General features: G+C 46.5%; 1 protein-coding gene across 1 annotated transcript; it reads left to right on the top strand.

Annotated features, from left to right (window-relative positions):
* Positions 1–26,577, top strand: P2rx4 (purinergic receptor P2X 4). The gene is made up of 12 exons (XM_045132877.1): positions 1–145; positions 10,714–10,861; positions 15,403–15,474; positions 15,577–15,649; positions 17,251–17,347; positions 21,120–21,200; positions 21,308–21,449; positions 21,550–21,686; positions 24,487–24,580; positions 24,674–24,739; positions 25,005–25,100; positions 25,773–26,577. Exons 1-12 carry the CDS (start codon positions 12–14, stop codon positions 25,797–25,799), a joined length of 1,167 nt encoding a protein of 388 aa, XP_044988812.1. The 5' UTR covers positions 1–11; the 3' UTR covers positions 25,800–26,577.

The following is a 26,577-nucleotide window of genomic DNA, read 5'->3' as shown; positions in this document are numbered from 1 at the left end:
GGGCGCGGGCCATGGCGGGCTGCTGCGCCGTGCTGCGGGCCTTCCTGTTCGAGTACGACACGCCGCGCATCGTGCTCATCCGCAGCCGTAAAGTGGGGCTCATGAACCGCGTCGTGCAGCTGCTCATCCTGGCCTACGTCATCGGGTGAGGGGGCGCGAGACGGCCGGCGCGGGGGTCCGGGGAAGGGCCGCGGCGGAGGGTACCGCGACGGCCGGGGTCGCGTCCCCGCGCCTGCGCGCCCGCCGTGCACCCGCACCCCGGGGGCTGGCGACCCCAGCCCGTTGACACCTCCTCGCGGGGAACGGACTTTGCGCTGGGACTCTGGGGTCCGATGTTGTGAGGGCAAAGCCTAGGGAGCCGGTTCCCTCAGCCTTCTTCACCCGTCACCTCCCGCCTTGTTCATGATGTCCCTGGGCTGTGAACGGCCTTAACCTACAGGACCCAGTCTTGGCTCTTCACTTCTGTTCAGTTGTTTCTGGGTCTGTGGCTTCCAGTCCTTTGGTCTGAGCGCCATGTGGTAACTCAGTACACGCAGAGGTCCCACACTTGTCACATGCCTAAAGGTCACGTCCTTGTGTGGGGTTGTTTGGGGGTATGGGTAGTTCTGCACATGACCCTGACCACTTCCCCCGCTCCCTTCTTGTGCCTTGCTACTCCTGGGCCTCATACTGTGTTTGCTTGGTGGTGTCTATATATATACTTTTTCAAGGTAGGGTCTCATTCTATCCCAGAGTGACCTGGAATTCACTGCCTTATGGTGGCCTGGAATTCACGGTGATCCTCCTACCTCTGCCTCCCAAAAGTGCTGGGATTAAAGGCATGCGCCACCACGCCCGACTTTGTTTTGTTGAGGTGGGGTTTCATCTCAACCTTTTGATTCAGTTGCTTTAGAGAAGAACTCCAAACACATGACTCCCCCAAGAGATTTTTTATGCAACCCCAAGTATATAAAGCAGATATATAAATCAAACATTGATTGTTAATGCCAGAAATTTAGCTTAAAACAGTTCTCTTGTATACATGTAACTTTACATTTTTGTTTTGTTTTGTTTTTGGTTTTCGAGGTAGAGTTTCACTCTAGTCCAAGCTGACCTGGAATTCACTATGTAGTCTCAGGGTGGCCTCGAACTCACGGTGATCCTCTTACCTCTGCCTCCCAAGTGCTGGGATTAAAGATGTACACCACCATGCCCAACTAACTTTACTTTTTTTTTTTTTTTTCCCCCAGATTGGGTCTTACTCTGGCCCAGGCTGACCTATGTCTCAGGCTGGCCTCAAACTCACAGTGACCTTCCCACCTCTGCTTCCCAAGTGCTGGGATTAAAGGTGTGTACCACCATGCCCTGCTCAAACAGCTTTTTTTTTTTTTTTGAGAGCGATAGAGAGAGAATGGGTGCGCCACCTTATCATCTGGTTTATGTGGGTCCTGGGAAATTGATCCTCAAACCGGGGTCCTTAGACTTCACAGGCAAGCACTTAACCGCTAAGCCATCTCTCCAGCCCTCAAACACCAACTTTTAAAACTAAACATTCTAGTGCAATATAGTCAAGAGAAATACTAATTTGAGGGGACTGGAGAGATGGCTTAGTGGTTAAGGCGTTTGCCTGCAAAGCCAAAGGACGCAGGTTTAATTCCCCAGGACCCACGGAAAGCCAAATGCACAAGGTGGCACATGCATCTGGAGTTTGTTTACAGTGGCTACAGGTGTGCCCATTCTCTCTTTCAAATAAATTAATAAAAATAAAATATTGCCGGGCGTGGTGGCGCACGCCTTTAATCCCAGCACTCGGGAGGCAGAGGTAGGAGGATTGCCATGAGTTCAAGGTCACCCTGAGATGACAGAGTTAATTCCAGGTCAGCCTGGACCAGAGTGAGACTCTACCTCGAAAAACTAAAAAAATAAATAAACAAATAAATAAATAAATAAAAATTTAGCAGTGGGCATGGTGGTGCACGTCTTTAATCCCAGCACAGAGGAGGCAGAGGTAGGATCCCTGTGAGTTCGAGGCCACCCTGAGACTGCATAGTGAATTCCAGGTCATCCTGAGCTATAGCAAGACCCTACTTTGTGTGTGGGGGGGGTACTAAATAAAATAAAAGATCTCTTCCACCTTCGGTTGGGGTTTGGAATCTGTTTACACTGCTACACTAAGGGAATCCACAAGCTGGCAGGCTCTTTCTAACTTATATCTGCCCAGCAGCAGCAGCAGCAGCAGTAGTGCTTATTATTCTAGAATGGGTGTGGTGGTAATGAATACGCCTGCAAGTCCAGCACTAAGGAGGCTGAAGCCAGATTTTGAGTTCAAAGCCAGCCTGGGCAATATACAAGACTCTGTCTCCAGAAAAAAGTCTTGCTAGGGATGTAGCTAAAGTGTACTTAGTGTACATGAGGCCCTGGGTTCAATTACCAACAGTTAAAAAACAAGCAGAAAACAACATGATCCAGGTTTGGACTTACAAAGTCTCAGTATAAATTCCAGCATGACCAGCTTGTCCCACCACGAGCCATGAGACCCACCACTGCTGCTGAAGTAACTCACACTTGCCTGCTTAGACAGGAAGCATCTGGAGTCAAGAGCTCTCAGGTAGCTTTGAACCCCTGGCCTTTGTTCTCCTGCCTCAGGAAACTAAAATTTGGGGTTGGACAAAGTATCTCTGGTTGTCACACTTTACGGTGGCCATTAGGCACATTAAACACTTGAGCAGTTTTTCTTCCAAATTGAGGTGCAATAAAGCAAAAAACATGGGTTAGAGAGATGTCTTAGTCATTAAGGTGCTTGCCTGAGAAGCCTAAGGACCCAGGACCCACATAAGCCAGATGCACAAGGTGGCACATGTCTCTGGAGTTCCTCTGCAGTGGCTACAGGCCCTGGTGCGCCCACTCTCTCCCCCCACCCCCTTTCTCTCTCTCTTAAATAAATAACTGGTGTGATTCTGTCCTACACGTCTAGTGCAAGGCGCCATAGTTAGTTGTCTCTGTCCATCTCCTCACACCCCCCCCAAGTGCGTGCCACCCCCCATGGAAGATTCGATGGACATGGACATGAGCTCGCTGAGGCCTCAGAACTACCTTTTCGGTTGTGAATTAAAGCTGACAAAGATTATCACTTTAAGATGGATAATGATGAAAACGAGCACCAGTTATCATTAAGAACGGTCAGTTTAGGGGCTGGGGCAAAAGATGAACTGCACATCGTTGAGGCAGAGGCAATGAATTATGAAGGCAGTCCAATTAAAGTAACACTGGCAACTTTGAAAATGTCTGTACAACCAACGGGTTCTCTTGGGGGCTTTGAAATTATACCACCTGTGGTCTTAAGGTGGAAGTGTGGTTCAGGGCCTGTGCATATTAGTGGACAGCACTTAGTAGTTGTGGAGGAAGATGCAGAATCAGAAGATGAAGAGGAGGAGGAGGTAAGACTCTTAAGTATGTCTGGAAAGCAATCTGCACCTGGAGGTGGTAACAAAGTTCCACAGAAAAAAGTAAAACATGCTGCTGATGAAGATGATGATGAGGATGATGAAGATGATGAGGATGATTTTTTTCTTTTTTAATTTTAATATTAATTTTAATTTTTAAATTTTTATTAGCATTTTCCATGATTATAAAAAATCGCATGGTAATTCCCTCCCCCCCCACTTTCCCCTTTGAAATTCCATTCCCCATCATATTACCTCCCCATCTCAATTATTGTACTTACATATATACAACATCAACCTATTAAGTACCCTCTTCCCTTCCTTTCTCTCCCCTTTATATCTCCTTTTTAACTTACTGGCCCCTGCTACTAAGTATTTTCCTTTTCACACAGAAGCCCAATCATCTGTAGCTAGGGATGATGATGATTTTGATGATGATGAAGCTGAAGAAAAAGCTCCAGTGAAGAAATCTATACAAGATATTCCAGCCAAAAATGCACAAAAATCAAACCAAAATGGAAAAGACTCAAAACCCTCAACACCAAGATCAAAAGGTCAAGAAACCTTCAAAAAAAAACAGGAAAAAACTCCCAAAACACCAAAAGGACCTAGTTCTGTTGAAGACATTAAAACAAAAATGCAAGCAAGTATAGAAAAGGGTGGTTCTCTTCCCAAAGTAGAAGCCAAGTTCGTCAATTATGTGAAGAATTGCTTCCGGATGACTGACCAGGAGGCTGTTCAAGATCTCTGGCAGTAGAGGAAATCTCTTTAAGAAAGTAGTTTAAACAGTTCCTTGAAATTTTCCGTCTTCATTTCTGTAACAGTTGATATCTGGCTGTCTTTTCTATAATGCAAAGTGAGAACTTTCTCTACCATGTTTGATAAATGTTGTCCAAGTCCCATTGCCAAGAATGTGTTGTCTAAAATGCCTGTTTAGTTTTTAAAGCTGGACTCCACCCTTTGCTTGGTTTTAAGTATGTATGGAATGTTATGATAGGCCATAGTAGTAGTGGTCAGACATGGAAATGGTGGAGAAACAAAAATATTACATGTGAAATAAACCCAGTATTTTAATTAAAAATAAATAAATAGCCAGAAGGATTGATGTGAGTTCGAGACCATTCTAAGACTACATAGTGAATTCCAGGTCAGCCTGGGCTAGACTGAGACCCTACCCATAAAAACCAAAACAAACAAACAAATAAATAAAATATTAACAAATATACATTGGATTGTGAAGCTGTAGTTCCAAAAAGAGTAAAATATCACACCGACACCTTTTTTTCTTTGGCAGTATCGCGTTTTGAACCCAGGGCTGTATGCAGTAGGCTGTCAGTCTGCCACTGAGCTACACTCCAGCCATATCCTAATACTTTTTGGGTTTTGTTAAAGGGAACTTTGTCACCCAGACTGACCTCAAACTTGGTATATAACACAACGATGGCCTTGAACTCCTGATCCTCTTACCTCTACCTGCCAAGTGCTAGGATTACAACTGTGCTTAGCTCTCAGCCCAGCATTTAAAAAAATTGTTGACATTAAAATATTTTAGCTATATTGGGATATAGAAAATATGCCATTGACTTTTTTCCTGTTTCTCTTTTAAACAGTCATTTTTGTTTTGGTTTATTTGTTTATTTACTTGAGAGAGAGAGAAAGAGAGAGGGCGTGCCAGGGTCTCCAGCCAATGCAAACAAACTCCAGATGCATGCGCCCCCTTGTGCATCTGGCCTACGTGGGTCCTGGAAAATCAAACTGGGATCCTTTGGCTTTGCAGGCAGATGCCTTAACCACTAAGCCATCTCTCCAGCTTTTTCCTGTTTCTTTTTAACATAGCCACTAGAATATTTTAGAATGTATATGTGGCCCACATTTTTGTTTTGTTTTGTTTTTTGAGGTAGGGTCTCACACTAGCCCAGGCTGACCTGGAATTCACTATGTAATCTCAGGGTGGCCTCGAACTCATGGCAATCCTTCTACCTCTGCCTCCCAAGTGCTGGGATTAAAGGCATGCGCCACCATGCTCTGCTCCCACATTATACTTCTGATCATGCCACTGAACTGAACCCTCAGGCCCGCCTACTTGGGCATGAATAGTTCCATAGGGTTCCTTGTGAAGTATTCTCTGCCTGGATCTTTTTTTTTCTTCTTCAAGGTAGAATCTCACTCTAGTCCAGCAGTTCTCCTTATTCCTCCCAAGTGCTGGGGTTAAAGACGTGCACCACCACACCTGGCCCTTAAGTATTTTTTTATTTGGGTTGGAGAGATGGCTTAGTGGTTAAGGCACTTGCCTGCAAAGCCTAAGGACCAAGGTTCAACTCTCCAGAACCCACATAAGCCTGATGAACCCATTCTCTCTCTCTTTCTCTCTAGCTCTCCCTCCCTGTCTCTCTGTAATACATAAATTTAAAATTTAAAGGCATTTGCCACCACACTGGCTTTAAAAATAATTTATTTATTTGCAAGCAGAGAGAGAGAAAGAGAAAAGAAAAGAAACAGACAGAGTATGGGGGCACCAGGGCCTCATGTTGCTGTAAATGAGCTCTAGAGGCATGCACCATTTTATGTATCTGGCTTTACATGGGTACTGGGAAATTGAACCTGGGTCATTAGGCTTTACAGGCAACAGCCTTAACCACTGAGCAATCTCTCCAGCCCTTAAATATTTTGGGTTATTTATTTGAGAGACAGAGAGAGAGACAGAGAGAGAGACAGAGAGAGAGACAGAGAGAAAATGGGTGTACCAGAACCTCCAACCAGTGCAAACAAACTCTAGACACAGGTGCCTTCCTGTACATCTGGCTTTATGTGGGTACAGGGGAATCAAACCTGAGTCCTTTGGCTTTGGGGGCAAACACCTTAACCACTAAGCCATCTCTCCAGCGTTCCTTTGGTTTCACTCTAGTCCAAGCTGATCTGGAATTCACTATGTAGTCTCAGGGTGGCCTCAAACTCATGGTGATCCTCCTACCTCTGCCTCCCGAGTGCTGCGATTAAAGGCATGTGCCACCACGCCTGGAAATTGATTTTTTTTTTAATTTTTTTAAATTTATTTATTTGAGAGCGACAGACACAGAGAGAAAGACAGGTAGAGGGAGAGAGAGAGAATGGGTGCGCCAGGGCCTCCAGCCTCTGCAAACGAACTCCAGACGCGTGCGCCCCCTTGCGCATCTGGCTAACGTGGGACCTGGGGAACCGAGCCTCAAACCGGGGTCCTTAGGCTTCACAGGCAAGCGCTTAACCGCTACGCCATCTCTCCAGCCCCTGTTTTTTTATTTATTTGTTTGAGAGAGGAAAAGAGAGAGAATGGGTGCATTAGGACCTGTAGCCACTGCAAATGAGCTCCAGATGATTGTGCCACCTTGTGCTTCTGGCTTATGTGTGTAGTGGGGATCGAACCTGGATCCTTTGGCCTTGCAGGCAAGTGCCTTAACCACTAAGCCATCTCCCCAGGCCCTCCACCTTTTTTGAGCAGGGTCTCACTATGTAGCCCAGACTATCCTTGAACTCACTATGTAGTCCAAGCTGGCCTGGAACTTTCAGTACCTTCCTGCCTCAGTCTTATGAGTGCTGCTGTTACATACATGGCCAGGTTTATTTTTGTTGTTGTTGTTTTGTTTGTTTGGTTTTGTATTTTTTGTTTTGTTTTGTTTTTTTTGAGGTAGGGTCTCACTATAGTCCAGGCTGACCTGGAATTCACTATGTAGTCTCATGAGGATCTTCCTACTTCTGCCTCCGGAGTGCTGGGATTAAAGGCTTGCACCAGGGTTTTAATTTACTTTTTAGCCTCCTGATCTAACTAATCTTGGTGAAGGTGTGGTCTCTTTCTGAATAAAGCAACCTGTTCTCAAGAAGTCACTGACAACAAAATTCTAGTTCTGCTCCTCATGTGATGAGGAAATAACCACATGATTACACCATCTGTTTCTGAAAATCACAGTGGTGGCTTTCCTTCCCTAAGCTCTGTCAGGGTGGAAGTACCTGGAACCCGTGGTGCAGCTAGATTCCTAGAAGCCCTGTAGAAGGGGACCTGGCAGGAGAGAAGCCCACCCCTAGGAGGGCCAGTGACTGTGGGATGGCTCAGGTCAGTCAGACCCATTAATAAGTAATGCAAACTCAGTATCGAGAGCTTTAAAGGCAGGAGATGGATCTAGTGTGACTCGATTCTAGAAACAGCAACAGTTGTGTCCTGTAGAAATCGAACATCTCTGATGGGGAGGGATTCGGATTGCTGTAATGGTAGGCCAAAACAAACCCGGTTATGAATATCTGACATATCTGAACTCTGTAAGCTCATGACCGTCCCGTGAAGCTCTGTTATCACGCCTGTGAAATAGATCAGAAAAACTGTGACGCAAAACAAATTAGCAACTTGAGTGTGAACTGAGACTCACTGACTGCAAATTATGCTCCAGAATCCAGTCATAACGGCCTCCTTTCCTTTTCTTTCTTTCTTTTTTTTTGAGGTAGGGCCTCATTCTAACCCAGGCTGACCTGGAATTTACTGTGTAGTCTCAGGGTGGCCTTGAACTCTTGGAGATCTTCCTACCTCTGTCTCCCAAATATAGGATTAAAGGTGTGTGCCACCAACTCCCCTCCCTTCCTTCATTTCTTCCTTCCATCCAGGTTAAGTTTTGCTCTAGCCCAGGCTGACCTGGAATTCAGTATGTAGTCTCAGTGTGGTTTTGAACTCATGGACTGTTGTCCTACCTCTGCCTCCCAAGTGCTGGGATTAAAGATGTGTGCCACTACACCTGACTTCTTTCTCTCTTATTTATTTATTTATTATTTTGTCTGTGTCTCCAGCTCACCACCAAACTCTGGGTGAGCTACTCTGGTGACTGTAAGGTTTGGGAATAACCACGCAAACCACTCTGAGGCAAAGACAAAAGCTTTTATTCAGGAAAAGCATGAGCTGCCAGGGCTGACTCACAAGAGAGGAGCACGGCCAACCTGAGTTTTCAGGTGGTGGGCTTTGTAGGGCTTTTTCAATTGGGGGAAGGTGAGGGAGGGAAAATAACTCGTTTGTTAAATTGAATAAAGTTTCTTTGGGCTGGAGGGATGGCTTAGCGGTTAAGGCATTTGCCTGCAAAGCCAAAGGACCTTGGTTTGATTCCCCAGGACCCACGTAAGCCATATGCACAGGCTGTCACGTGTGTGTGTATATGTCTAGAGTTCATTTGCAGTGGCTGGAAGCCCTAGTAAGCCCATTTTATCTCTCTCTTTCTGCATCTTTCTCTCAAATAAATAAAATTTTTAAAAATTTAAGAAAAAAAAAGAAATGCCTTTAAATAAAAAGTTCCTTTAGGGTAGGTCATAGCCATTTAGAATAGTCAGGGTGTGAGACCAGAACAGTGACCAGGTGACTTAGGAGACAAGAGGGCAGGAAACCATGACCTGGGGGCATTGTTAGACAAGGAAGGGATAATAGCTGGGCAGCTTCTTGAGGAATTTGGATAATCCACTTCCTTATGCCTCAGTCACCATTCTGCTGTCCCTGGTGACTCCATCTTGGGAGCCCATCCCGACCTAACAGCGACCCATTATGCACCTCTGTAATGTCAATCATACTCAACACAACTGCTTGATTCCATTACTTTGCCCTCAACCTTGGCAAGCAAATGGGATGTCTTATAAGGATGGAACTGGTCTGTCATGTTGCAGATAATTTGGCTAATTAATGGTTATATCAGATGAAATCTTTGATTGCAACTTTTTGGTATCTTCTGCTTCTGGTGTGTTCTAACTCTGACTCCTATTTTGAAATTCTGTTATATTCACCCAAACTTTAATTGTGTACCATAATGGGTTGGAACATATACTTGGTTTAGTGGTAAAAAGGATTAGTGTGCTAAGGAGAGCATCCAGTGAGCTAGATTACTGATTTCCAAAGGTCTTTGTATGGACACATGCACGCAAATAATTTTTTTTCCCAAAATGTCTAAATCTTTAAGCTAGACATGGTGGCACATGGCTTTAGTCTGAGCACTCTGGGGGCAGAAGTAGGGGAATTGCTGTGAGTTTGAGGCCTGAGACTACATAGTAGACTCTGCCTTGAAAAAAAAGTTTCAATTATTAATCCCAGCTCTTGGGAGGCAGAGGGAGGAAGATTGCCATGAGTTCATGACCAGTCTAGGACTATAGAGTGAATTCCAGGTCAGCCAAGTAAAACCCTACCTCAAAAAAAAAAAAAAAAAAAAAAAAAAAAAAAAGCTCAAATCAACTGGGTGGGATGACAGACACCTTAATCCCAGCATTTGGGAGACTGAATTGGGAGGAGCACCATGAATTTGAGAATAGCTTGGACCAGAGTGAAACCCTGCCTCAAAAAAACAACAAAAAGTTGGGCTGGAGAGATGGCTTAACAGTTAAGGCACTTGCCTGAGAATCCTAAGGATCCAGGTTTGATTCCCCAGGACTTGCATAAGTCAGATGCACAAGGGGGCACAATGCATCTGGAGTTCATTTACAGTGGCTGGAAGCCCTGTTGTGCCTGTTCTATCTCCCTCTCTGTTTCTCCCTCTGTAAATAAATAAATAAGTAAATGATACATTTCTCAAAAAAGTGAACAAAGAGGGCTGGAGAGATGGCTTAGAGGTTAAGGTGCTTGCCTGCGAAGCCTAAGGACCCAGGTTTGATTCTCCAGGTCCTATGTAAGCCAGATGCACATGATGGCACAGGTGTCTGGAGTTTGTTTGCAGTGGCTGGAGGCCCTGCCATGCCCATTCTTTCACTTACTCTCTCTCTCTAATAAATAAATAAAAATAAATAAATAAAACAGTAAGCAAAAAGTGAACAAAGAGCCGGGCATGGTATCACTCGCCTGTAACCCATCACTTGGGAGGCAGGGGTAGGAGGATCTCCATGAGTTCAAGGCCACCCTGAGACTACATAGTGAATTCCAGGTCAGCCTGGACTAGAGTGAGACCCTACCTCAAAAACCAAAAAAAAAAAAAATAATAATAATAATAATAATAATAATAATAATAACTCTTCTTGCCCCTTGGTTATTCTCATAGGCCATGGTATATTGAGCATGCTCAAGTCACCAATAATGGAGCTGGCATTCCTGGAGCCTTTCCTCCCTGCTGATCGCCACTGAGCACTTTGTCTCATTAATGTCCCACAAAGAATGAAAGGGGGTTACAAAAGCAAACTGGAGCCTCCAAAAGTGAAGCAGTTTTTGCAAATTTCCGTTATTAGTAAATGCCATTGATACCAACCACACCCCAGTATGTGTCAGAATTCACTGAATCCTATCATACTTTAAGATGCCTGCTTTATTTTATAGGTGGGTGTTTGTGTGGGAAAAGGGGTACCAGGAGACGGACTCTGTGGTGAGCTCAGTTACAACCAAGGCCAAAGGTGTGGCCGTGACCAACACTTCCAAACTTGGATACCGAATCTGGGATGTGGCCGACTATGTGATTCCAGCTCAGGTACGTCTCCTTTGTGTGGCGCTGAATATTTACACTCATCCTTTTTTTTGGGGGGGGGGTGCAGTGGTTTGATATCTTGCTCTAGCCCAGGCCGACCTGGAATTCACTGTGTAGTCTCAGGGTAGCCTTGAACTCACAGCAGTCCTCCTACCTCAGCCTCTGGAGTGCTAGGATTAAAGGCATGCAATACCACGCCCCGCTTCACACTCATTCTTTATCAGCTTTGTACACGTGATTAACAATTCGGAGACCAGAGTTCTGCCATCTGCAAGGTCCAAGTGGTTTTAGCCAGAGAAAGCAATGCAGTGATGTCTCTCTGGGATGTCAGGTCTAACAGGCAACTGGGCAGCTCTGGCTCTGCAGCTGTGAAGTGTGGCTGGCTTCAACCCAGGACTTTGTCCTGCCCAAATGCACATCTCAGTCTGTCTCAGGCCATGAAAAGTAAGAAAGCAAATGCCTGAGACCCTGGGAAAAGTTCAGCTGGAAATAGGACTTTCCTATATTTTGTTTGTTTTCCTGGCTTACACCACAAGGTAAAGCCTGTCAGACAGTGTTAAAAACTTGAGCAGGGGGCTGGAGAGATGGCTGTGTGGTTAAAGGTACTTGATTGCAAAACCTGACGCCCAAGTATCCATGTAAAGCCAGACCCACTAAGTGGTGCATGCGCCTGGAGTTCATTTGCAATAACAGGAAGTCCATATTCACTCTGTCTGCCTTTCAAATAAATAAAACTATATAAAATAAAAATTAAGGGGCTGGAAAGATGGCTTAGTGGTTAAGGCACTTGCCTGCTAAGCCTAAGGACCCAGGTTTACCCCATGTAAGCAAGATGCAAAAGGTGGCGCATGCATCTGGAGTTTGTTTGCAGTGGCTAGAGACCCTGGTGTGCCCATTCTGTCCCTCCATCCCCCCCCTCCCCACGTGCCTCTTTTTCTCTCTCACAATAAAATAAATAAATAAAAGTTTTTTAAATTAAAAAGGTTGAATAGCAATCAGAGACCAAAATCTTAACCAGAAGGATCCAGCATCAGATTCCATAAGGAACAAAGGACAAGGAAGATATTGCGGGATTGGCAACTTAGTCTCTAGTTTGTTGATTCACAAAGCTGCCGCCTAACATTTTGGTCTCTTATTCTAGTGCTGAGGGTGAAACCAGAGCCTCATACTTGTGAAGCAAGTATCCTATCACTGAGCCACATCCCTAGCCCAAAGCTGCAATTAAATATTGACTGTAGCTGTGCCACTTGGCTAAACCCTGGCCTTGGCATGCTCCTCTTGCCGGCTGGTATGCTTGCCAGTGTGTGTGGTAGCCAAATGCAGAGAAGTTGTGAGCTCTTGGTGTTGTGAGAAGGAAAGCTAGAACTTTAAACTCTTTGAATGTGTTCATTTTCCTTGCCTTCCTGGGAGAAAGGTCTGATGGGGGACAGGGGCAAAGAGAACCCAGAGCTAATGAGCCAAAAAAGTCCAATGGAGGGACTGAGGATGGTAGATTGCCTGCCTAGCACACTTGAAGCCCTGGGGTCAGTCCTGGCAAGGTGGCACGCCTGTAATCCCTGCCCTCGGGAGGTGAAGACAGAGGGATCAGAAGTTCAAGGTCAAACTACTTCGTAAGCTTCAGGTCTGCATGGGCTACATGGGACACCTGCTTTTTAGTTTTAAAACAAGTGGGGAGGGGATAATCCGCAGATGTGTGGTTACCCATGTCTTTTAATCCCAGCTACTCAGGAGGTTGAGGCAGAATTACGACTTCTAGGCTTGTCTGGACAGTTTCCCAAACCCTATAGAACAAGTAAGAAAAAAAAAGGGGGGAAGGGTGCTTGGAGAGATGGCTTAGCGGTTAAGGCACTTGCCTGTAAAGACACAGGACCTAGGTTCAATTCCCCAGGACCCACGTAAGCCAGATGCGCAAGGAGGTGCATGCATCTGGAGTTCATTTGCAGCGGTGGAGGCCCCGGCATGCCCATTGTCTCTCTCCATCTCTGCTTCTCTCTCTCTCAAATAAATAAAAATAAAAAATAAAAAAAGCATCAACAACAAAAAGAAGTCAAATTTGGTGTGAACATGCCTGAGCACAGTGAAGGCAGCTTCCTGCAAAGCCACAGTCTTTTCCTAGCTCTGGGACTGTCACATCGAGGATGTCTGCCGCCCTGCTTCTGGCCCTGAGTGGGAAGAACTGGTGTGGCGCAGCATGGAGGCCAGTGAGTTCCCAGGGCCGAGCTTCCAGCACGGCCTGTGCCTGTCTATGGACGCAACAGTAATCACCACCTCCATGTGGCTCATCTCCACACTGAACCTTCCCAAATTTAAATAGAGAGCCAGGCGTGGTGGCGCATGCCTTTAATATCAGCACTCAGGAGGCAGAGGTAGCAGGATCGCCATGAATTCGAGGCCAGCCTGAGACTACATAGTGAATTCCAGGTCAGCCTGAGCTAGAGGGAGACCCTACCACGAAGAAGAAAAAAAAAAAAAAAAAAAAAAGCTGGGAAACAAAAAGTAGGCCACACTGAATCCTTTAAGTCTAACCTGGGGAGGTTCCAAAAGAGACTTTAATGACACCAGATAGGTGTTTTTACCTGTTAAACAACAAGGCGGTGACTGACAGGGTGTCAGGAGAGTACTCTAGCCTCACCCCTCTTGTGGCCATTTCCTTGAGTTCCAGCCATTGCCAGAGCTTTCCCTGCCTTGTGTGACCTAGGGGCGGACATGTCTGCAGTGATCTGATCCCTGAAATGGCTCCCAGAGCTGAGTCTCTTCCCAGAGGATGCTAGAAGCTTCCTGAAGCTCCTTAGAATGCCAGCACCCCCTGGAAGAGGATTTTCTGGGGCTGTTGTCTGTGATTCCTCACAGGTCAAAGTCAGTACTTCCTCTCTATGGTCTGTATGGAATTGCTTCCTAGAAACTGCTAGTCAGTGACTTGGCACCATCACAGCTAAAAGGAGTAAACAGAACTTACTTTAAAGAGACGTGTCAGTTGCTAACCCCAATCAAGTGTTCTCTGGAATGTTTTATGTTTTATTTATTTTATAGTTAGAAAAGGAAAACCAGTCAGTTTGGGACTTTGGACGCATCATGGTTTTATGGTTCAGAGGTAATCAACGCAGGATGTTACAAGCAATTGTTGGGGAAGCAGTCAATTGTAGACTGTTTATCTCGGCCCGGTGGCTCACGCCTTTAGTCCCAGCACTTGGGAGGATGAGATAGGAGTTTGAATTTGAGGCTAGCCTGTGGCTACAGAGTGAGGAGAGTGAGACTCTGCCTCAAAAAACAAGCAAAAAAAGCTGAACTTTTAGAATACTAAACTTTTTCTTTTCAATTTTTTGCTTCTTTTAAAAATTTTTTTCTCAATTTTTATTAACATTTTCCATGATTATAAAAAATATCCCATGGTAATACCCTCCCTTCCCCCACTTTCCCCTTTGAAATTCCATTCTCCATCATATCCTCTCCCCATCTTTATAATTTTTAAAAGACATATTTTATTTATTTATTTGAGAGAGAGAAAGAGGGAGGGGGAGGGGAGAGAATGGGCACACCAGGGCCTCCAGCCACTGCAGATGAACTCCAGACATGTGCGCCCCCTTGTGCATTTGCCTTACATGGGTCCTGGAGAATCGAACTGGGATCCTTTGTCTTTGCAGGAAAACGCCTTAACCACTTGGTCTTCCTGCTTCCACCTCCCTAAGTGCTGGGATTACAGGTACACACAACCCACGTTACACAGTGCCGGAGACTGAACCCAGCTCCTCTTGCATGCTAGACATGCACTCCTCAACTGAGCTAACATTGTCCAGCCCTGAAAATTTAACATTTTATTTATCTATTTACTTTTTTGTTTTGTTTTGTTTCGAGGTAAGGTTTCACTCTAGCACAGGCTGACCTAGAATTTACTGTGTAGTCTCAGGGTGGCCTCGATGTCAACCTCTGGCCTCTGCATATATGCGCATACACACACATTCACACACACACACACGTGCGCGCACACATGAACATGTGTGCACAGGTATTTGTTTGAGTTGCTATTTTAACTTCCTGTTTTATAAGGGGTTATAAACCCTCATGAGAGAGACCAGGAGATCATAGGTCAGTATTTTTATCATTCTATTAAGGAAACTTTGGTTCAGGCATAGTAATGAACACTTCTAATCCCAGTACTCAGGCAGCTGAGACCTGAGGATCAGGAGTTCAAGGCCAGCCTTGGGTACATAGCCAGTTCAAAGCAAACCTGGACTACATGAGACTCTGTCTCATTCCCCCTTCCCCAACCACCTCAAAAAAGAAAACCTTTATAGTTCTGTTCACCTCTTCTTTTTTCTTTTCCCAATTTTTATTTATTTGTGAAAGAGAGTGAGTGGGCATGCCAGGGCCTCCTGCCACTGCAAAGTCCAGACTCATGTGCCACTTTGTGCATCTTGCTTTACGTGGGTACTGGGGAATTGAACCCAGGCCGTCAGGCTTTTCAAGCAAGTGTCTGTGACCACTGAGCCATTTCCCCAGCCCCTGCTCACCTCCGGAAGGTGACTTGACAGGACTCTTCTCTGCAGGAAGAGAACTCCATCTTCATCATGACCAACATGATCGTCACCCTCAACCAGACACAGAGCACCTGTCCAGAGGTAGGGAAGCGCCTCAGGCCTCACACTCACCTTTCCACCCTTGGCAAACCTTGTGTGGGGCCGGACCACGCGCGACTTGTCTTCATAGTCTTCTTTTTCCAGATTCCTGATAAGACCACCATATGCCATTCAGACTCCAACTGCAGTGCCAACTCTGCAGACACCCACAGCAACGGTATGAGTCAGCACCCAGGACCCTCAGCAGATGCTGGACCTGAGGAGGTCGGCTCCCTGTGAGATCACATACCCTGTGCAGCATCTCCGATAGAGGACCACACCAGGACAAAGACATCGCCCAGCCTGGGGTGCAGTTCAGTGCTGTGTATGGGCGTAGCTGGCATGAGGCTCTGGGACTCATTCCCAGAACCAGAGAAGAAAAACCTCCCAATCCTCCAGTGCCCCATGGCCCCTAGAGGAGCCTGATGTAAGCATAGGACCCAAGGGGCTAGAGAGTGGGCTCAGCCGATAAGGTGCTTACATGCAAAGCCTAAGGACCCAGGTTCGATTTCCCATTACCCACATAAAGCCAGATGCACAAGGTGGTACATGCATCTGGAGTTCGTTTACAGTGGCTAGAGGCCCTCACACACCCATTCTTTCTATATCTGCCTCTTTCTCTGTTGCTCTCAAATAAATATATTTTATTTATTTTTAAAGTACTTTTAAAATTAAATAAATAAATATATTTAAGAAAAAGAGTAGGGGGCTGGAGAGATGGCTTAGTGGTTGAGGTACTTGCCTGCAAAGCCAAAAGACCCAGGTTCAGTTCCCTAGGACCCATGTAGGCCAGATGCACAAGGTAGCACATGAATCTGGAGTTTGTTTGCAGTGGCTGAAAGTCCTGGCACACCCATTCTCTCCTTCTGTCTGTCTCTCTCTTGCTCGCTCAAGTAAATCAAATACATTTTTTTTTTAAAATTACAAAAAAAAGAAATGGGGCCGGGCGTGGTGGTGCACGCCTTTATTCCCAGCACTCAGGAGGCAGAGGTAGGAGGATCATCTTCAATTCGAGGCCACCCTGACACTACATAGTGAGTTCCAGGTCAGCCTGGACTACAAGGAGACCCTACCTCAAACAACCAAAAAAAAAAAGTAGGACCCAGGAGGCCAGTGGTGGTGGTGCACGCTTTTATCCCAACACTCAGAAGGCTAAGGTAGGATGATTTCTGAGTTCCAGGCTAGCCTGAAGCTACAGAGTGAGTTCCAGGTCAGCCTGGGCTACAGTGAGACTGTACCTCAAAGAGAAAAACAAGTGCTGGAGAGATGGCTTAGCAGTTAAGCGCTTCCCTATGAAGCCTAACGACCCCGGTTCAAGGCTCGATTCCCCAGGAACCACGTTAGCCAGATGCACAAGGGGGCGCACGTGTCTGGAGTTTATTTTGCAGTGGCTGAAAGCCCTGGCGTGCCCATTCTCTCTCTCTATCTGCCTCTTTCTCTCTCTGTCATTCTCAAATAAATGAATAAAAATAAACAAAAAAAGAGAAAAACAAAACAGTAAGACCCAGGGACACTCTCAGCATTCACTTGTGTTGTGGGAGCCCCAGATGACCCGGATCTACCTGTCATTACCTGCTATCACTTTGGCATCTGTTTGCCAAGATGTGACCAGGCCTTAGGTAGTCAGCTTGCCCCCGTTCCATTTTCTGGACATCTAAAGTCCAGAAGTGGACTCACTCAGAATCGGCTGCCCAGCATACTGTGGGGGCTCCCACCGCACCCCACAAAGGGAGAAAACTGGAGAGCCTTATAGACCTGGGCCCCGTCCTTCCCTCACAGGAGTCAAAACTGGAAAATGCGTGCCATTCAACGAGACTGTGAAGACCTGTGAGGTGGCAGCATGGTGCCCAGTGGAGAATGATGCTGTTGTGCCAAAGTGAGTCCTTCCCAAGGTCCCCTGAGCCTGGTTCCTAACCCTGTGTGGGGAAAGGGAGATGAGGCAAATGCGACTCGACGTGCTGGGGCTTTCTGCACACTCTTGTGTCTAAGGGGTCCCACTGCCCTGGAACAGCAGTTGTCAGCAGCAGAGCAATGACTGTCGGTGGCAGAGGGGCCGCAAGGGTTTGCACCTTGTGGTGAGGATGCAGGTGACTCTTGTGTGTCAGAACGCTGTCGGTTGCAAATAACGGACAGGAAGCAATTCTGAGTGGGGTTCTCGCTCTTGTTTTCCATGTGTCTCATGTATTGTGTGGGTTCCCCTGTGTGCACGTGCCACGTGTGTGCGTGCATGTGGAGGCTGGAGGTTGATGGCAGTTTCTTCCTTAGTTACTCTTCATTTTCCTGAGATAGGGTCTTTTCTTTCTTTTTTTTTAATTTTTAAATTTTTTTTGTTTATTTTTATTTATTTGAGAGTGGCAGACAGAGAAAGGCAGAGAGAGAGAGGCAGAATGAGCGCATCAGGGCCTCCAGCTACTGCAAACGAACTCCAGACACGTGCACCCCCTTGTACATTTGGCTAATGTGGGTCCTGGGGAACCGAGCCACAGTGCTGTCTCCCCAGCCTCCCTTTTTACTTCCAAATGTGGCTGCTAGGAAATCTTCAAGTATATGGAGCCAGCTGTGGTGGCATGTGCCTACCATCCCAGCACTTAGGAGACAGAGGCAGGAGGATGTCAAGTTTGAGGCCAGCCTGGGGTATATCACAAAGCCCTATTAGAAGAAAGAAAAAAAGAGGCTGGGAAGATGGCTCAGTAGTAAAAGGCACTTGCTTGCAAACCTGCTGATCTTGGTTTGGTTTCCAAGTCAACCACATAGGATGGACGGAAAATGAGGCACAGGCTAGTATTGGCTGTCAGTGAAAAGAGGCCCCGGTGCACCCATACACATGTATGCAAGAACAGAAATGAATGCAAGAGAAAAAAGCAATGTGGCTTGTAGTTGTGTCTTACAGTATATAACAGCACCTTTCTTCTGCCTCTTTCTCTTTCAAATAAATAAAATAAAAATGTTAAAATATACACCTATTTCCATTCTTTTTAAAAAATATTTTATTATTAATTTGAAAGCAGAGAGAGAATGGATACACCAGTTCCTCCTGCCACTGCAAACGGATTCCAGACACATGTACTGCTTTGTGCATCTGCCTTTACATGGGCACTGGGGAATTGAACCCAGGCTGTCAGGCCTTAGGAGCAAGCACCTTCAACCACTGAGCCATCTGTCCAGCACCACCCCCAGCCTTTCCCTCCCAATCAGGAAGAATTACGGAGTTGGGATGCCTTGATAACCACTTGCTGATTTCCATTTCTCACAAAGAACAAGCCCCAGAATACACACCTCAGCCAGACAATGATATTCACTACATGGTGTTATTTTATTTCTTTGAGAGAGCGAGGGGAGCAACCACACCAGGGCCTGTAGCCCCTGCAAACAAACTCCAAATGCATGCATGCGTCACCTTGTACATCTGTCCTTACATGGGTACTGGGGAATCAAGCTCAGGTCCTTAGACTCTGCAGGCAGAGTTTTAACCACTGAACCATCTCTCCAGCCCTAGTTTTGTTTTGATTTCACTAATGACCTCTGATTTGTGGCAGGTGATGTATTTGTTGATCATAATAGACATTTTCATTATTTTAAAAAGTAAATTTTGAGCAACTCAAGTGTCTACCAGCAAGGGGATGCATAAACAAAGTACAGTGTGTGGTACAGTGGAATATTGCTCAGCCTTAATGAGAGGAACTAAGCATGACTAAGTGAAAGAAATGAGACACCAAAGCCACGCGTTACCTGATTCTATTCATATGAAAGACCCAGAACGGGAAAACCCATAGAAAGTAAGTAGACTGCTTGTTCCCAAGGGTTAGAGATGGGGGACAGGCAGTAATTGCTTAGTGGATATGCAATTTCAGTTTCCTCTGGGAGTAAGGAGACTGTTCTGGAACTAAATAGAAGTAATAGTTGTTCAACAGTATAAATGGACTAAATGATTCATTGCATTTTACTTTACATTTTGTTTTTTTGAAACAGGATCTAATGCTATAGCCCAAGCTTGCTCCACCCCCACCCACCCGTGGTCGAGTGGAATTCACTATGTAGTCTCAGGGTGGCCTTGAACTCAGTGATCCTCCTATCTCTGCCTCCCGAGTGCTGGGATTAAAGGCGTGCACCAGGCTGGCTTTTGAATTTAGCGATTCTCCTCCCTCAGCCTCCCCAACGATGGAATTATTAGTGTGAGCCACCATACCTTGCTGAATTGATTTATTTTAAATGGCTAATCTTAGATGCACAAGGTGGTGCATGTGTCTGGAGTTCGTTTACAGTGGCTTGGAGGCCCTGGCGCACCCATCCTTTCTCTCTCAAATAAATAAATAAATATTTTTAAATGGTTAATCTTATATGAATTCCACTTAGGTTTTATGAATTGAAAATAATGCGCTAATCATGAGATCCTTCCTATGCTGAGATGCTGCATAGGAAGTGTGTATGGATGGTATAGGAAATGACAGAAGTTTGAAAACCTCCTGTTACAATCTCTCACACTTATTGGGGACCTTGAGCCAAAGAGATGCTTGAGGCTTTACTTGGATACAGTGGTGATCACTCAGCTTTCATCAGCACGTGTCCCTCAGGGGCCTCACGCCTGTTGCAGAGTTGGCAAGATGCCATTTTTTTTAAGTAGAGTCTCGCTATGTATGTAGACTTAGGGTGTCCTTGAACTCACAGCGATCCTCCCACCTCTGCCTCCCAAGTGCAGTTTAAGGCCACTCTGAGGACTATATAGTGAATTATAGGTCAGCCCTGGGCTAGAGAGAGACCCTACCTCAAAAAAAAAAACAAAAACAACAAAACATAAAGATAAAAAAGAAAAGAGGGCTGGAGAGATGGCTTAGTAGTTAAGCGCTTGCCTGTGAAGCCTAAGGACCCGGTTCGAGGCTCGATTCCCCAGAACCCACGTTAGCCAGATGCACAAGGGGGCGCACGCGTCTAGAGTTCAGTGGCTGGAGGCCTTGGCGCGCTCATTCTCTCTCTCTGCCTCTTTCTCTCTGTCGCTCTCAAATAAATAAATAAATAAAAACAAAATTTTTTTAAAAAAGGAAAGAAAAACCTTACGGACAGATTCAACTTGTATTGTCAGTCCAGAGCTGACGTGGCACCTCTGAGGAGGCTGTAAACCAGCTGGCAGGCAACTGTGGTGCCCTTTGCAGCCTGCAGGTGACCTCACCTTGTAGAACCAGATCTGTGGAGCATTTGTTCCCCAAGAACACCTGAGGAGGCAACCTGGAGACCAGCACCTGCTGTGGAATGATTTCCCTGAGGCCATTAGCCAGGGCCCTCCTTAGCAATGGCTCACTGCCTGCTGCCTTGGCCAGAAGCCCCGTCCTTCCAGAATTATTAGATAGAAGAGTCAATCTGCCAGTGCTGTTTCAATTTCTCCTTGACAAAGAGACACTGTAAATCATGTTTCAGAAATAGTAACACACCTATGTCAGTAGGCACTTTTTTTTTTTTTTTTTTTTTTGGTTTTTCGAGGTAGGGTCTCACTCTAGCCCAGGCTGACCTGGAATTCGCTATGTAGTCTCAGGGTGGCCTTGAACTCACGGTGACCCTCCTACCTCTGCCTCCTGAGTGCTGAGATTAAAAGTGTGCGTCACCACGCTCAGCTTCACATTGGTAATTTTAATAACAACGTTACAATTTTTTTTCAGACCTGCTTTTTTAAAGGCTGCAGAAAACTTCACTCTGTTGGTGAAAAACAACATCTGGTACCCCAAATTTAATTTCAGCAAGTAAGTGGTGGGTGGCCAGGCGTATGAGTCCTTAAGCATTTTAGAGAAACTTCTGGCTCTTCCATGAGATTTCCCTTGCTCTGATTTTGTTTCCTCCCCAACTTAAGGAGAAATATCCTTCCCAACATCACCACCACCTACCTCAAGTCATGCATTTATGACGCTCGAACGGATCCCTTCTGTCCTATATTCCGTCTTGGCAAAATCGTGGAGAATGCAGGACACAGCTTCCAGGACATGGCCATCGAGGTAGGTGCCAGCTTGGCTTTTCTCACACTGTCCAGGCCACGGCTTGGACCTGGGCAACCTCTGACTTCAGCTCGCTCTGTGTCCACTGCTCCCTCCACAGGGAGGCATCATGGGTATCCAGGTCAACTGGGACTGCAACCTGGACAGAGCTGCCTCCCTCTGCCTGCCCAGGTATTCCTTCCGGCGCCTCGACACCCGGGACCTCGACCACAATGTGTCTCCTGGCTACAATTTCAGGTAGGTGTGAGGTTGGGCTGTCACTCATGGGTTGGAGAATGACTGGTACCCTTCAGGACAAGGTGTGTATCATTGGTCCGAGATAGGCAGGCCAGGTGCCGGGCAGAGTTCCAAGCAGGCTTTGTTTTGTGGTGTCCTGGCCCATGAGAGCTCCTTACTGCTCATTACTCCTCATGCTGCCAGAAATGTGTTGAGATTTTCAGGGCAGCTGGGAGAAGCTGGCGACTTAGGACCAGCCAGCATTGGCCATAACCTTTCTCACTGTTGTGTGGAGTGGGGTGCTTGTGACACTCCATCCAAAGGCCTATGGGGCCTGGCTCTCAATGGTTGAACTTGCCCTAGAGTCTCCGGCATGTGGAGGATGCAGGTTTTAAGCTCAAGAAAGGCCTGTGCTCAAGCTAGGAACAATGGCAAACATGTATAATTCAGCACTTGAGAAGCTAAGACAGGAAGAACACAAGTTCAAAGCCAGCCTGGGCTCCCTACCAAGACCCTGTCTTTTAAAAAAAAGCCTACACATATGCTTATATTTTCCTATTGAAAATGCTAGCCTTGGGCTGGAGAGATGGCTTAGCAGATAAGGCACTTGCCTGCAAGGCCTAAGGACCCATGTTCAACTCTCCAGATCCCATGTTACCCAGAGGCATGAAGGTGAGGCAAGCACAAGGTCACATATGTCCACTAGGTGGTGCAAGCGTCTTGAGTTTGGTTGCAGGGGCTGAGGACTTTTTTTTTTGTTTCACAGTTCTGAAAGCCAAGTGTCTGCACAGTTATGCTCCTGCTCAGGCCAGATCCTTCCTTGCCTCTTCACGTTTGTTTTTTTTTTTTTTTTTTTTTTGAGGTAGGGTCTCACTCTAGCCCAGGCTGACCTGGAATTCACTATGGAGTCCCAGGGTGGCCTCGAACTCATGGCAATCCTCCTACCTCTGCCTCCTGAGTGCTGGATTAAAGGTGTGCGCCACCACGCCTGGCTTCTCTTCATGCTTTTGATGGCTACAAGTAACCCTTGGCTCATACATGTGTCTTGTGGTCTTATGGTCTTCCTTCTGCATGTCCTGTCCTTCTCTTCATTTTTGCTCTTTTGAGACCGGGTCTCATGTGGCCCCCAGCTGGCCTCATAGCCGAGGATGACTTGGAGCTGCTTCCTGCCTCTCCCTCCAGGAACTCCTCCTACCTCTTGGTTCTCCAGAGCACTGGGATTAAAGGCACCACCACACCTGGCCCAGCTTCTTGTTCGAAGACACTAGTCATGTTGGATTTAGGACCCACCTGAATCCAGTATGACCTGACTAATCTTAACTATTTCCATCTGCAAAGATCTTATTTCCAGTTGAGGTCATATTTGCAGGTCCTGTGTGTACATGAAATTCTGGGGCAAAACACTATTAAGCCCAGGACATCCGATGAGAGACCCAGGAACATCTTTTCCATTTCCTTGAAGCCCCTAAATTTGTAGCTATGTGCATCTTTTTCTGTGCCACGGACTCCTGAGTGTGTCAACAGGCTCTTGTGTTGCCTGGGGCTCCCTCTTGTGGTAACATGTCATGCGGTATCAAATACACGTTCCACGAGAATACCTGTGCAACCATGCCATTACGGGTGGTAGGTAGGGTAGCGATTTGAACTTTTCCCTGGGTGTTACATCTGTGGTGGCTCCATCTCAGGATTCTAATAGAAACTTCTCTGGAGACCTCACACTTGGGGTGGAACCTAGAACAAAGCTGATGAAGCCCCCAAATCCCCAGCCCCTGGCCTTGCTTGCACCAGCCTCACCTGCATATGAAAAGCTGCAGACCAGGGGGCTTAGGTGTGGAGTCCTGGTTGGGTGGTGAGGCTGGGGCATGGTAGAGCTAAAGGGAATGAGGTTGCTTTTAGAGGTGACGAGAGGTTCCGAAGTTGACTGGTAGCTTTTTATTTTTAATTTTATTTATTTATTTATTTGAGAGCAACAGACATAGAGAAGAGGGAGATAGAGAAAGAGAATGGGCACGCCAGGGCCCTCAGCCACTGCAAACGAACGCCAGACGCGTGCGCCCCCTTGTGCATCTGACTAACGTGGGCCCTGGGGAATTGAGCCTTGAATCAGGGTCCTTAGGCTCCACAGGCAAGCGCTTAACCGCTAAGCCATCTCTCCAGCCCAGACTGGTAGCTTTTAATCTGTGAACACATTAATAACCACTGCGTTCTATACTTTTTATTTTTTATTTTTTTGGAAACAGGGCTGATGTAGCCCCGGCTGTCCTCAAACTCAGTGCAATCCCTCTGCCTCAGCTTCTGGAGTACTATTACTACAGGCATGTGCCAACATAGCCAGCTTCAATACTGTACTTTAGTGGGTGAATTGTATGACACTGTGCAATCTCAATCTGGATTATATATATATATCCGATGGTAGATGAGGAGAACTACTGAGACATTGCATGTCATATCAGGAGCCAAGGCCGTGGACCAGTGCTGCAAATTTTGTGGCTGGCTCCGACCCCAACCTGCAGTGAAGTCCTGGAAATAACTGCTTGACTATCAGAACAGACGTTCACAATAAAAGGGTGGGGCTTACACCATCTCGAGGACACTGATGACAGGAGTGGTCCTGTGCTTCTCCAGCTAGGTCTGTCCCCCTCACCACCACGATAGCTGGGAGACTGTCTTGAGGTGTTTGGTCTCTGCTAAGCAGGCATAGCAACTCATCAGCCAGGACCATCTGTGTGAGGGACTCGGGTCCTCCTCTGACAGCCCTCCCAGGACCCAGAATCTGGTCTGGTCTATGCCCTTTCCCCCAGCCAACACCCCTTTCTCCCAGGTTTGCCAAGTACTTCAGGGACCACACTGGCAATGAGCAGCGCACACTCATCAAGGCGTATGGCATCCGCTTTGATATCATCGTATTTGGAAAGGTTGGCCCTCGTTTTACCCCACTGGGACAGGGGCTATTTTTTTGGTCTTACTTACCCCTGTCAGAACTCTCTTCTACTCTCATCTTAACACAGGCTGGGAAATTTGACATCATCCCTACCATGATCAACATTGGCTCTGGCTTGGCACTATTGGGGGTGGTGAGTGATTGTCCCTTCTGGCCTCTCTCAGTGGTCAGTGGCTTAGTTGATATCCTTCCCCTAGACCTTGAACCCCTCCCTCAGGCTTCCTTCCCCTCCTCTACCATCCATCTCCAAGATCAAGCCCCTTGGGGCCCAGTCTTCTCGAGAGAGATGGGGAACCCTTCCTTTCCAGTAGAAGATCCTAGCTTTCAAGGGAAAAGGACACACAAGGCAGCAAAACCAAACAGCATCCTGGCTCATTCTCTCCTTGTGCTAAATTCAGGCAACGGTGCTTTGTGATGTCATAGTCCTCTACTGCATGAAGAAAAGATACTACTATCGGGAGAAGAAATATAAATATGTTGAAGACTATGAGCAGGTAGGGATCTTCCAGTCGTAGGCAATAAGTCTGGGCATCTGAGAACCCTGGGCTTGTCTGGTGAGGCCCTCCTACAAAGGCTGGTGCCATTTAGCTGCCCACTAACTCATCACCCACACAGGAACAGCACCTGCTTCACCTCTAGACCACCTGTTCTACAAGTTGCTTCTGGCTTCTCTTCAGATGGTCTCTTTTTAAAATATTTTTTTGGTTACTTTTATTTATTTATTTGAGAGCAACAGACAAAGAGGCAGATAGAGAGAGGGAGAGAATGGGCTCACCAGGGCCTCCAGCCACTGCAAAGAAACTCCACATACGTGTGTCCCCTTGTGCATCTGGCTAACATGGGTCCTGGGGAATCAAGCCTCGAACGGGGGTCCTTAAGCTTCACAGGCAAGCGCTTAGCCACTAAGATATCTCTAGCCCAGTCTTTTTGTTTTAATTAGTGACATCTTGAGTTGATTATGATAATGGATAGTACACCACCACCCATCTTCATACAACACTTAAATTCGTCTTGCGTAACAAGGGTTCTGTCCCACACTGTGAGACTCCTGCTCCAGGATGAGCGGGCCTCTCCATTGTGAAGGACTGGCCTGGCCCTGGTGGTGGGAGTGAGCTCTCAGGGCAGTGTGTACTGGCTGTAAGGAACCTGCTTATCCTTCTTTGCAGGGTCTTGCTGGGGAGATGGACCAGTGATGCTTACTCTACACCGGGACTCTCCATGGCCTTCACCCAAGCATAGTGAGAAGGGAGAAATAGCTGCTGTGTCACCCCAGAGAAGGTTCCAGATTCAAATTCAGTCTCCACTCCACAAGTACTCAGGGTTGCCCAGCAATTCTTGTGCTGTGTTGGTCTTTATTTTTTTTTATTTTGAGACCATGCAGGCCAGGCTGGCCTCCAACTTGAGATCTTCCCCCTGACTTCTGGGATTCCAGATGTTCACTATGACACCTGTCTCCTATGGGGTTCGTTTGTTTTTGCCTTTTGAGACAGCGTCTCAGTCTATGTCCAGACTGGCATTAAACTCAAGGCATTCCGCCCGCCTCAGCCTCCATGCCCATTTTCTAATTTTATTTTTGTGTACAGTTCACTCAGCCACTCCTTATGGATCCCTGCTCTACTGCTGGCTAGGTCCCTCTGTTGTCGCCACAACACAGGAGGGTTGGGGCTAGCAACCAGCCCAAGGTCAGCAGTGCTGCTCTGGCCTACGGGACTGGCATTTTCTCCCAAAACTTCCAGAAATGGCTTTTCTTAGAAGCTCATCTTCAAGTCTTCCTGGACAGGTCTGAAGCACAGCAAACCGTTCAAGCACTTTACAAAGGAAGTCCTTCCCCGTGTTGTCACCGGGCCATTATCAGGTCTAGGCTTCATCGGGTCCTGTCTTTGCACTCACTAGGTGTTTTCCCTTTGAGAACAGCTATGGCAAGATGATTGGGGACCAAACATTAAAACAAATGACTTTTTTAAAACCCTT

Source organism: Jaculus jaculus, chromosome 13 (assembly GCF_020740685.1).
Source record: "Jaculus jaculus isolate mJacJac1 chromosome 13, mJacJac1.mat.Y.cur, whole genome shotgun sequence".
Taxonomy (NCBI): domain Eukaryota; kingdom Metazoa; phylum Chordata; class Mammalia; order Rodentia; family Dipodidae; genus Jaculus; species Jaculus jaculus.
The sequence above is the reverse complement of the archived record's forward strand: the minus strand, read 5'-3'. Positions and strand labels throughout refer to the sequence as shown.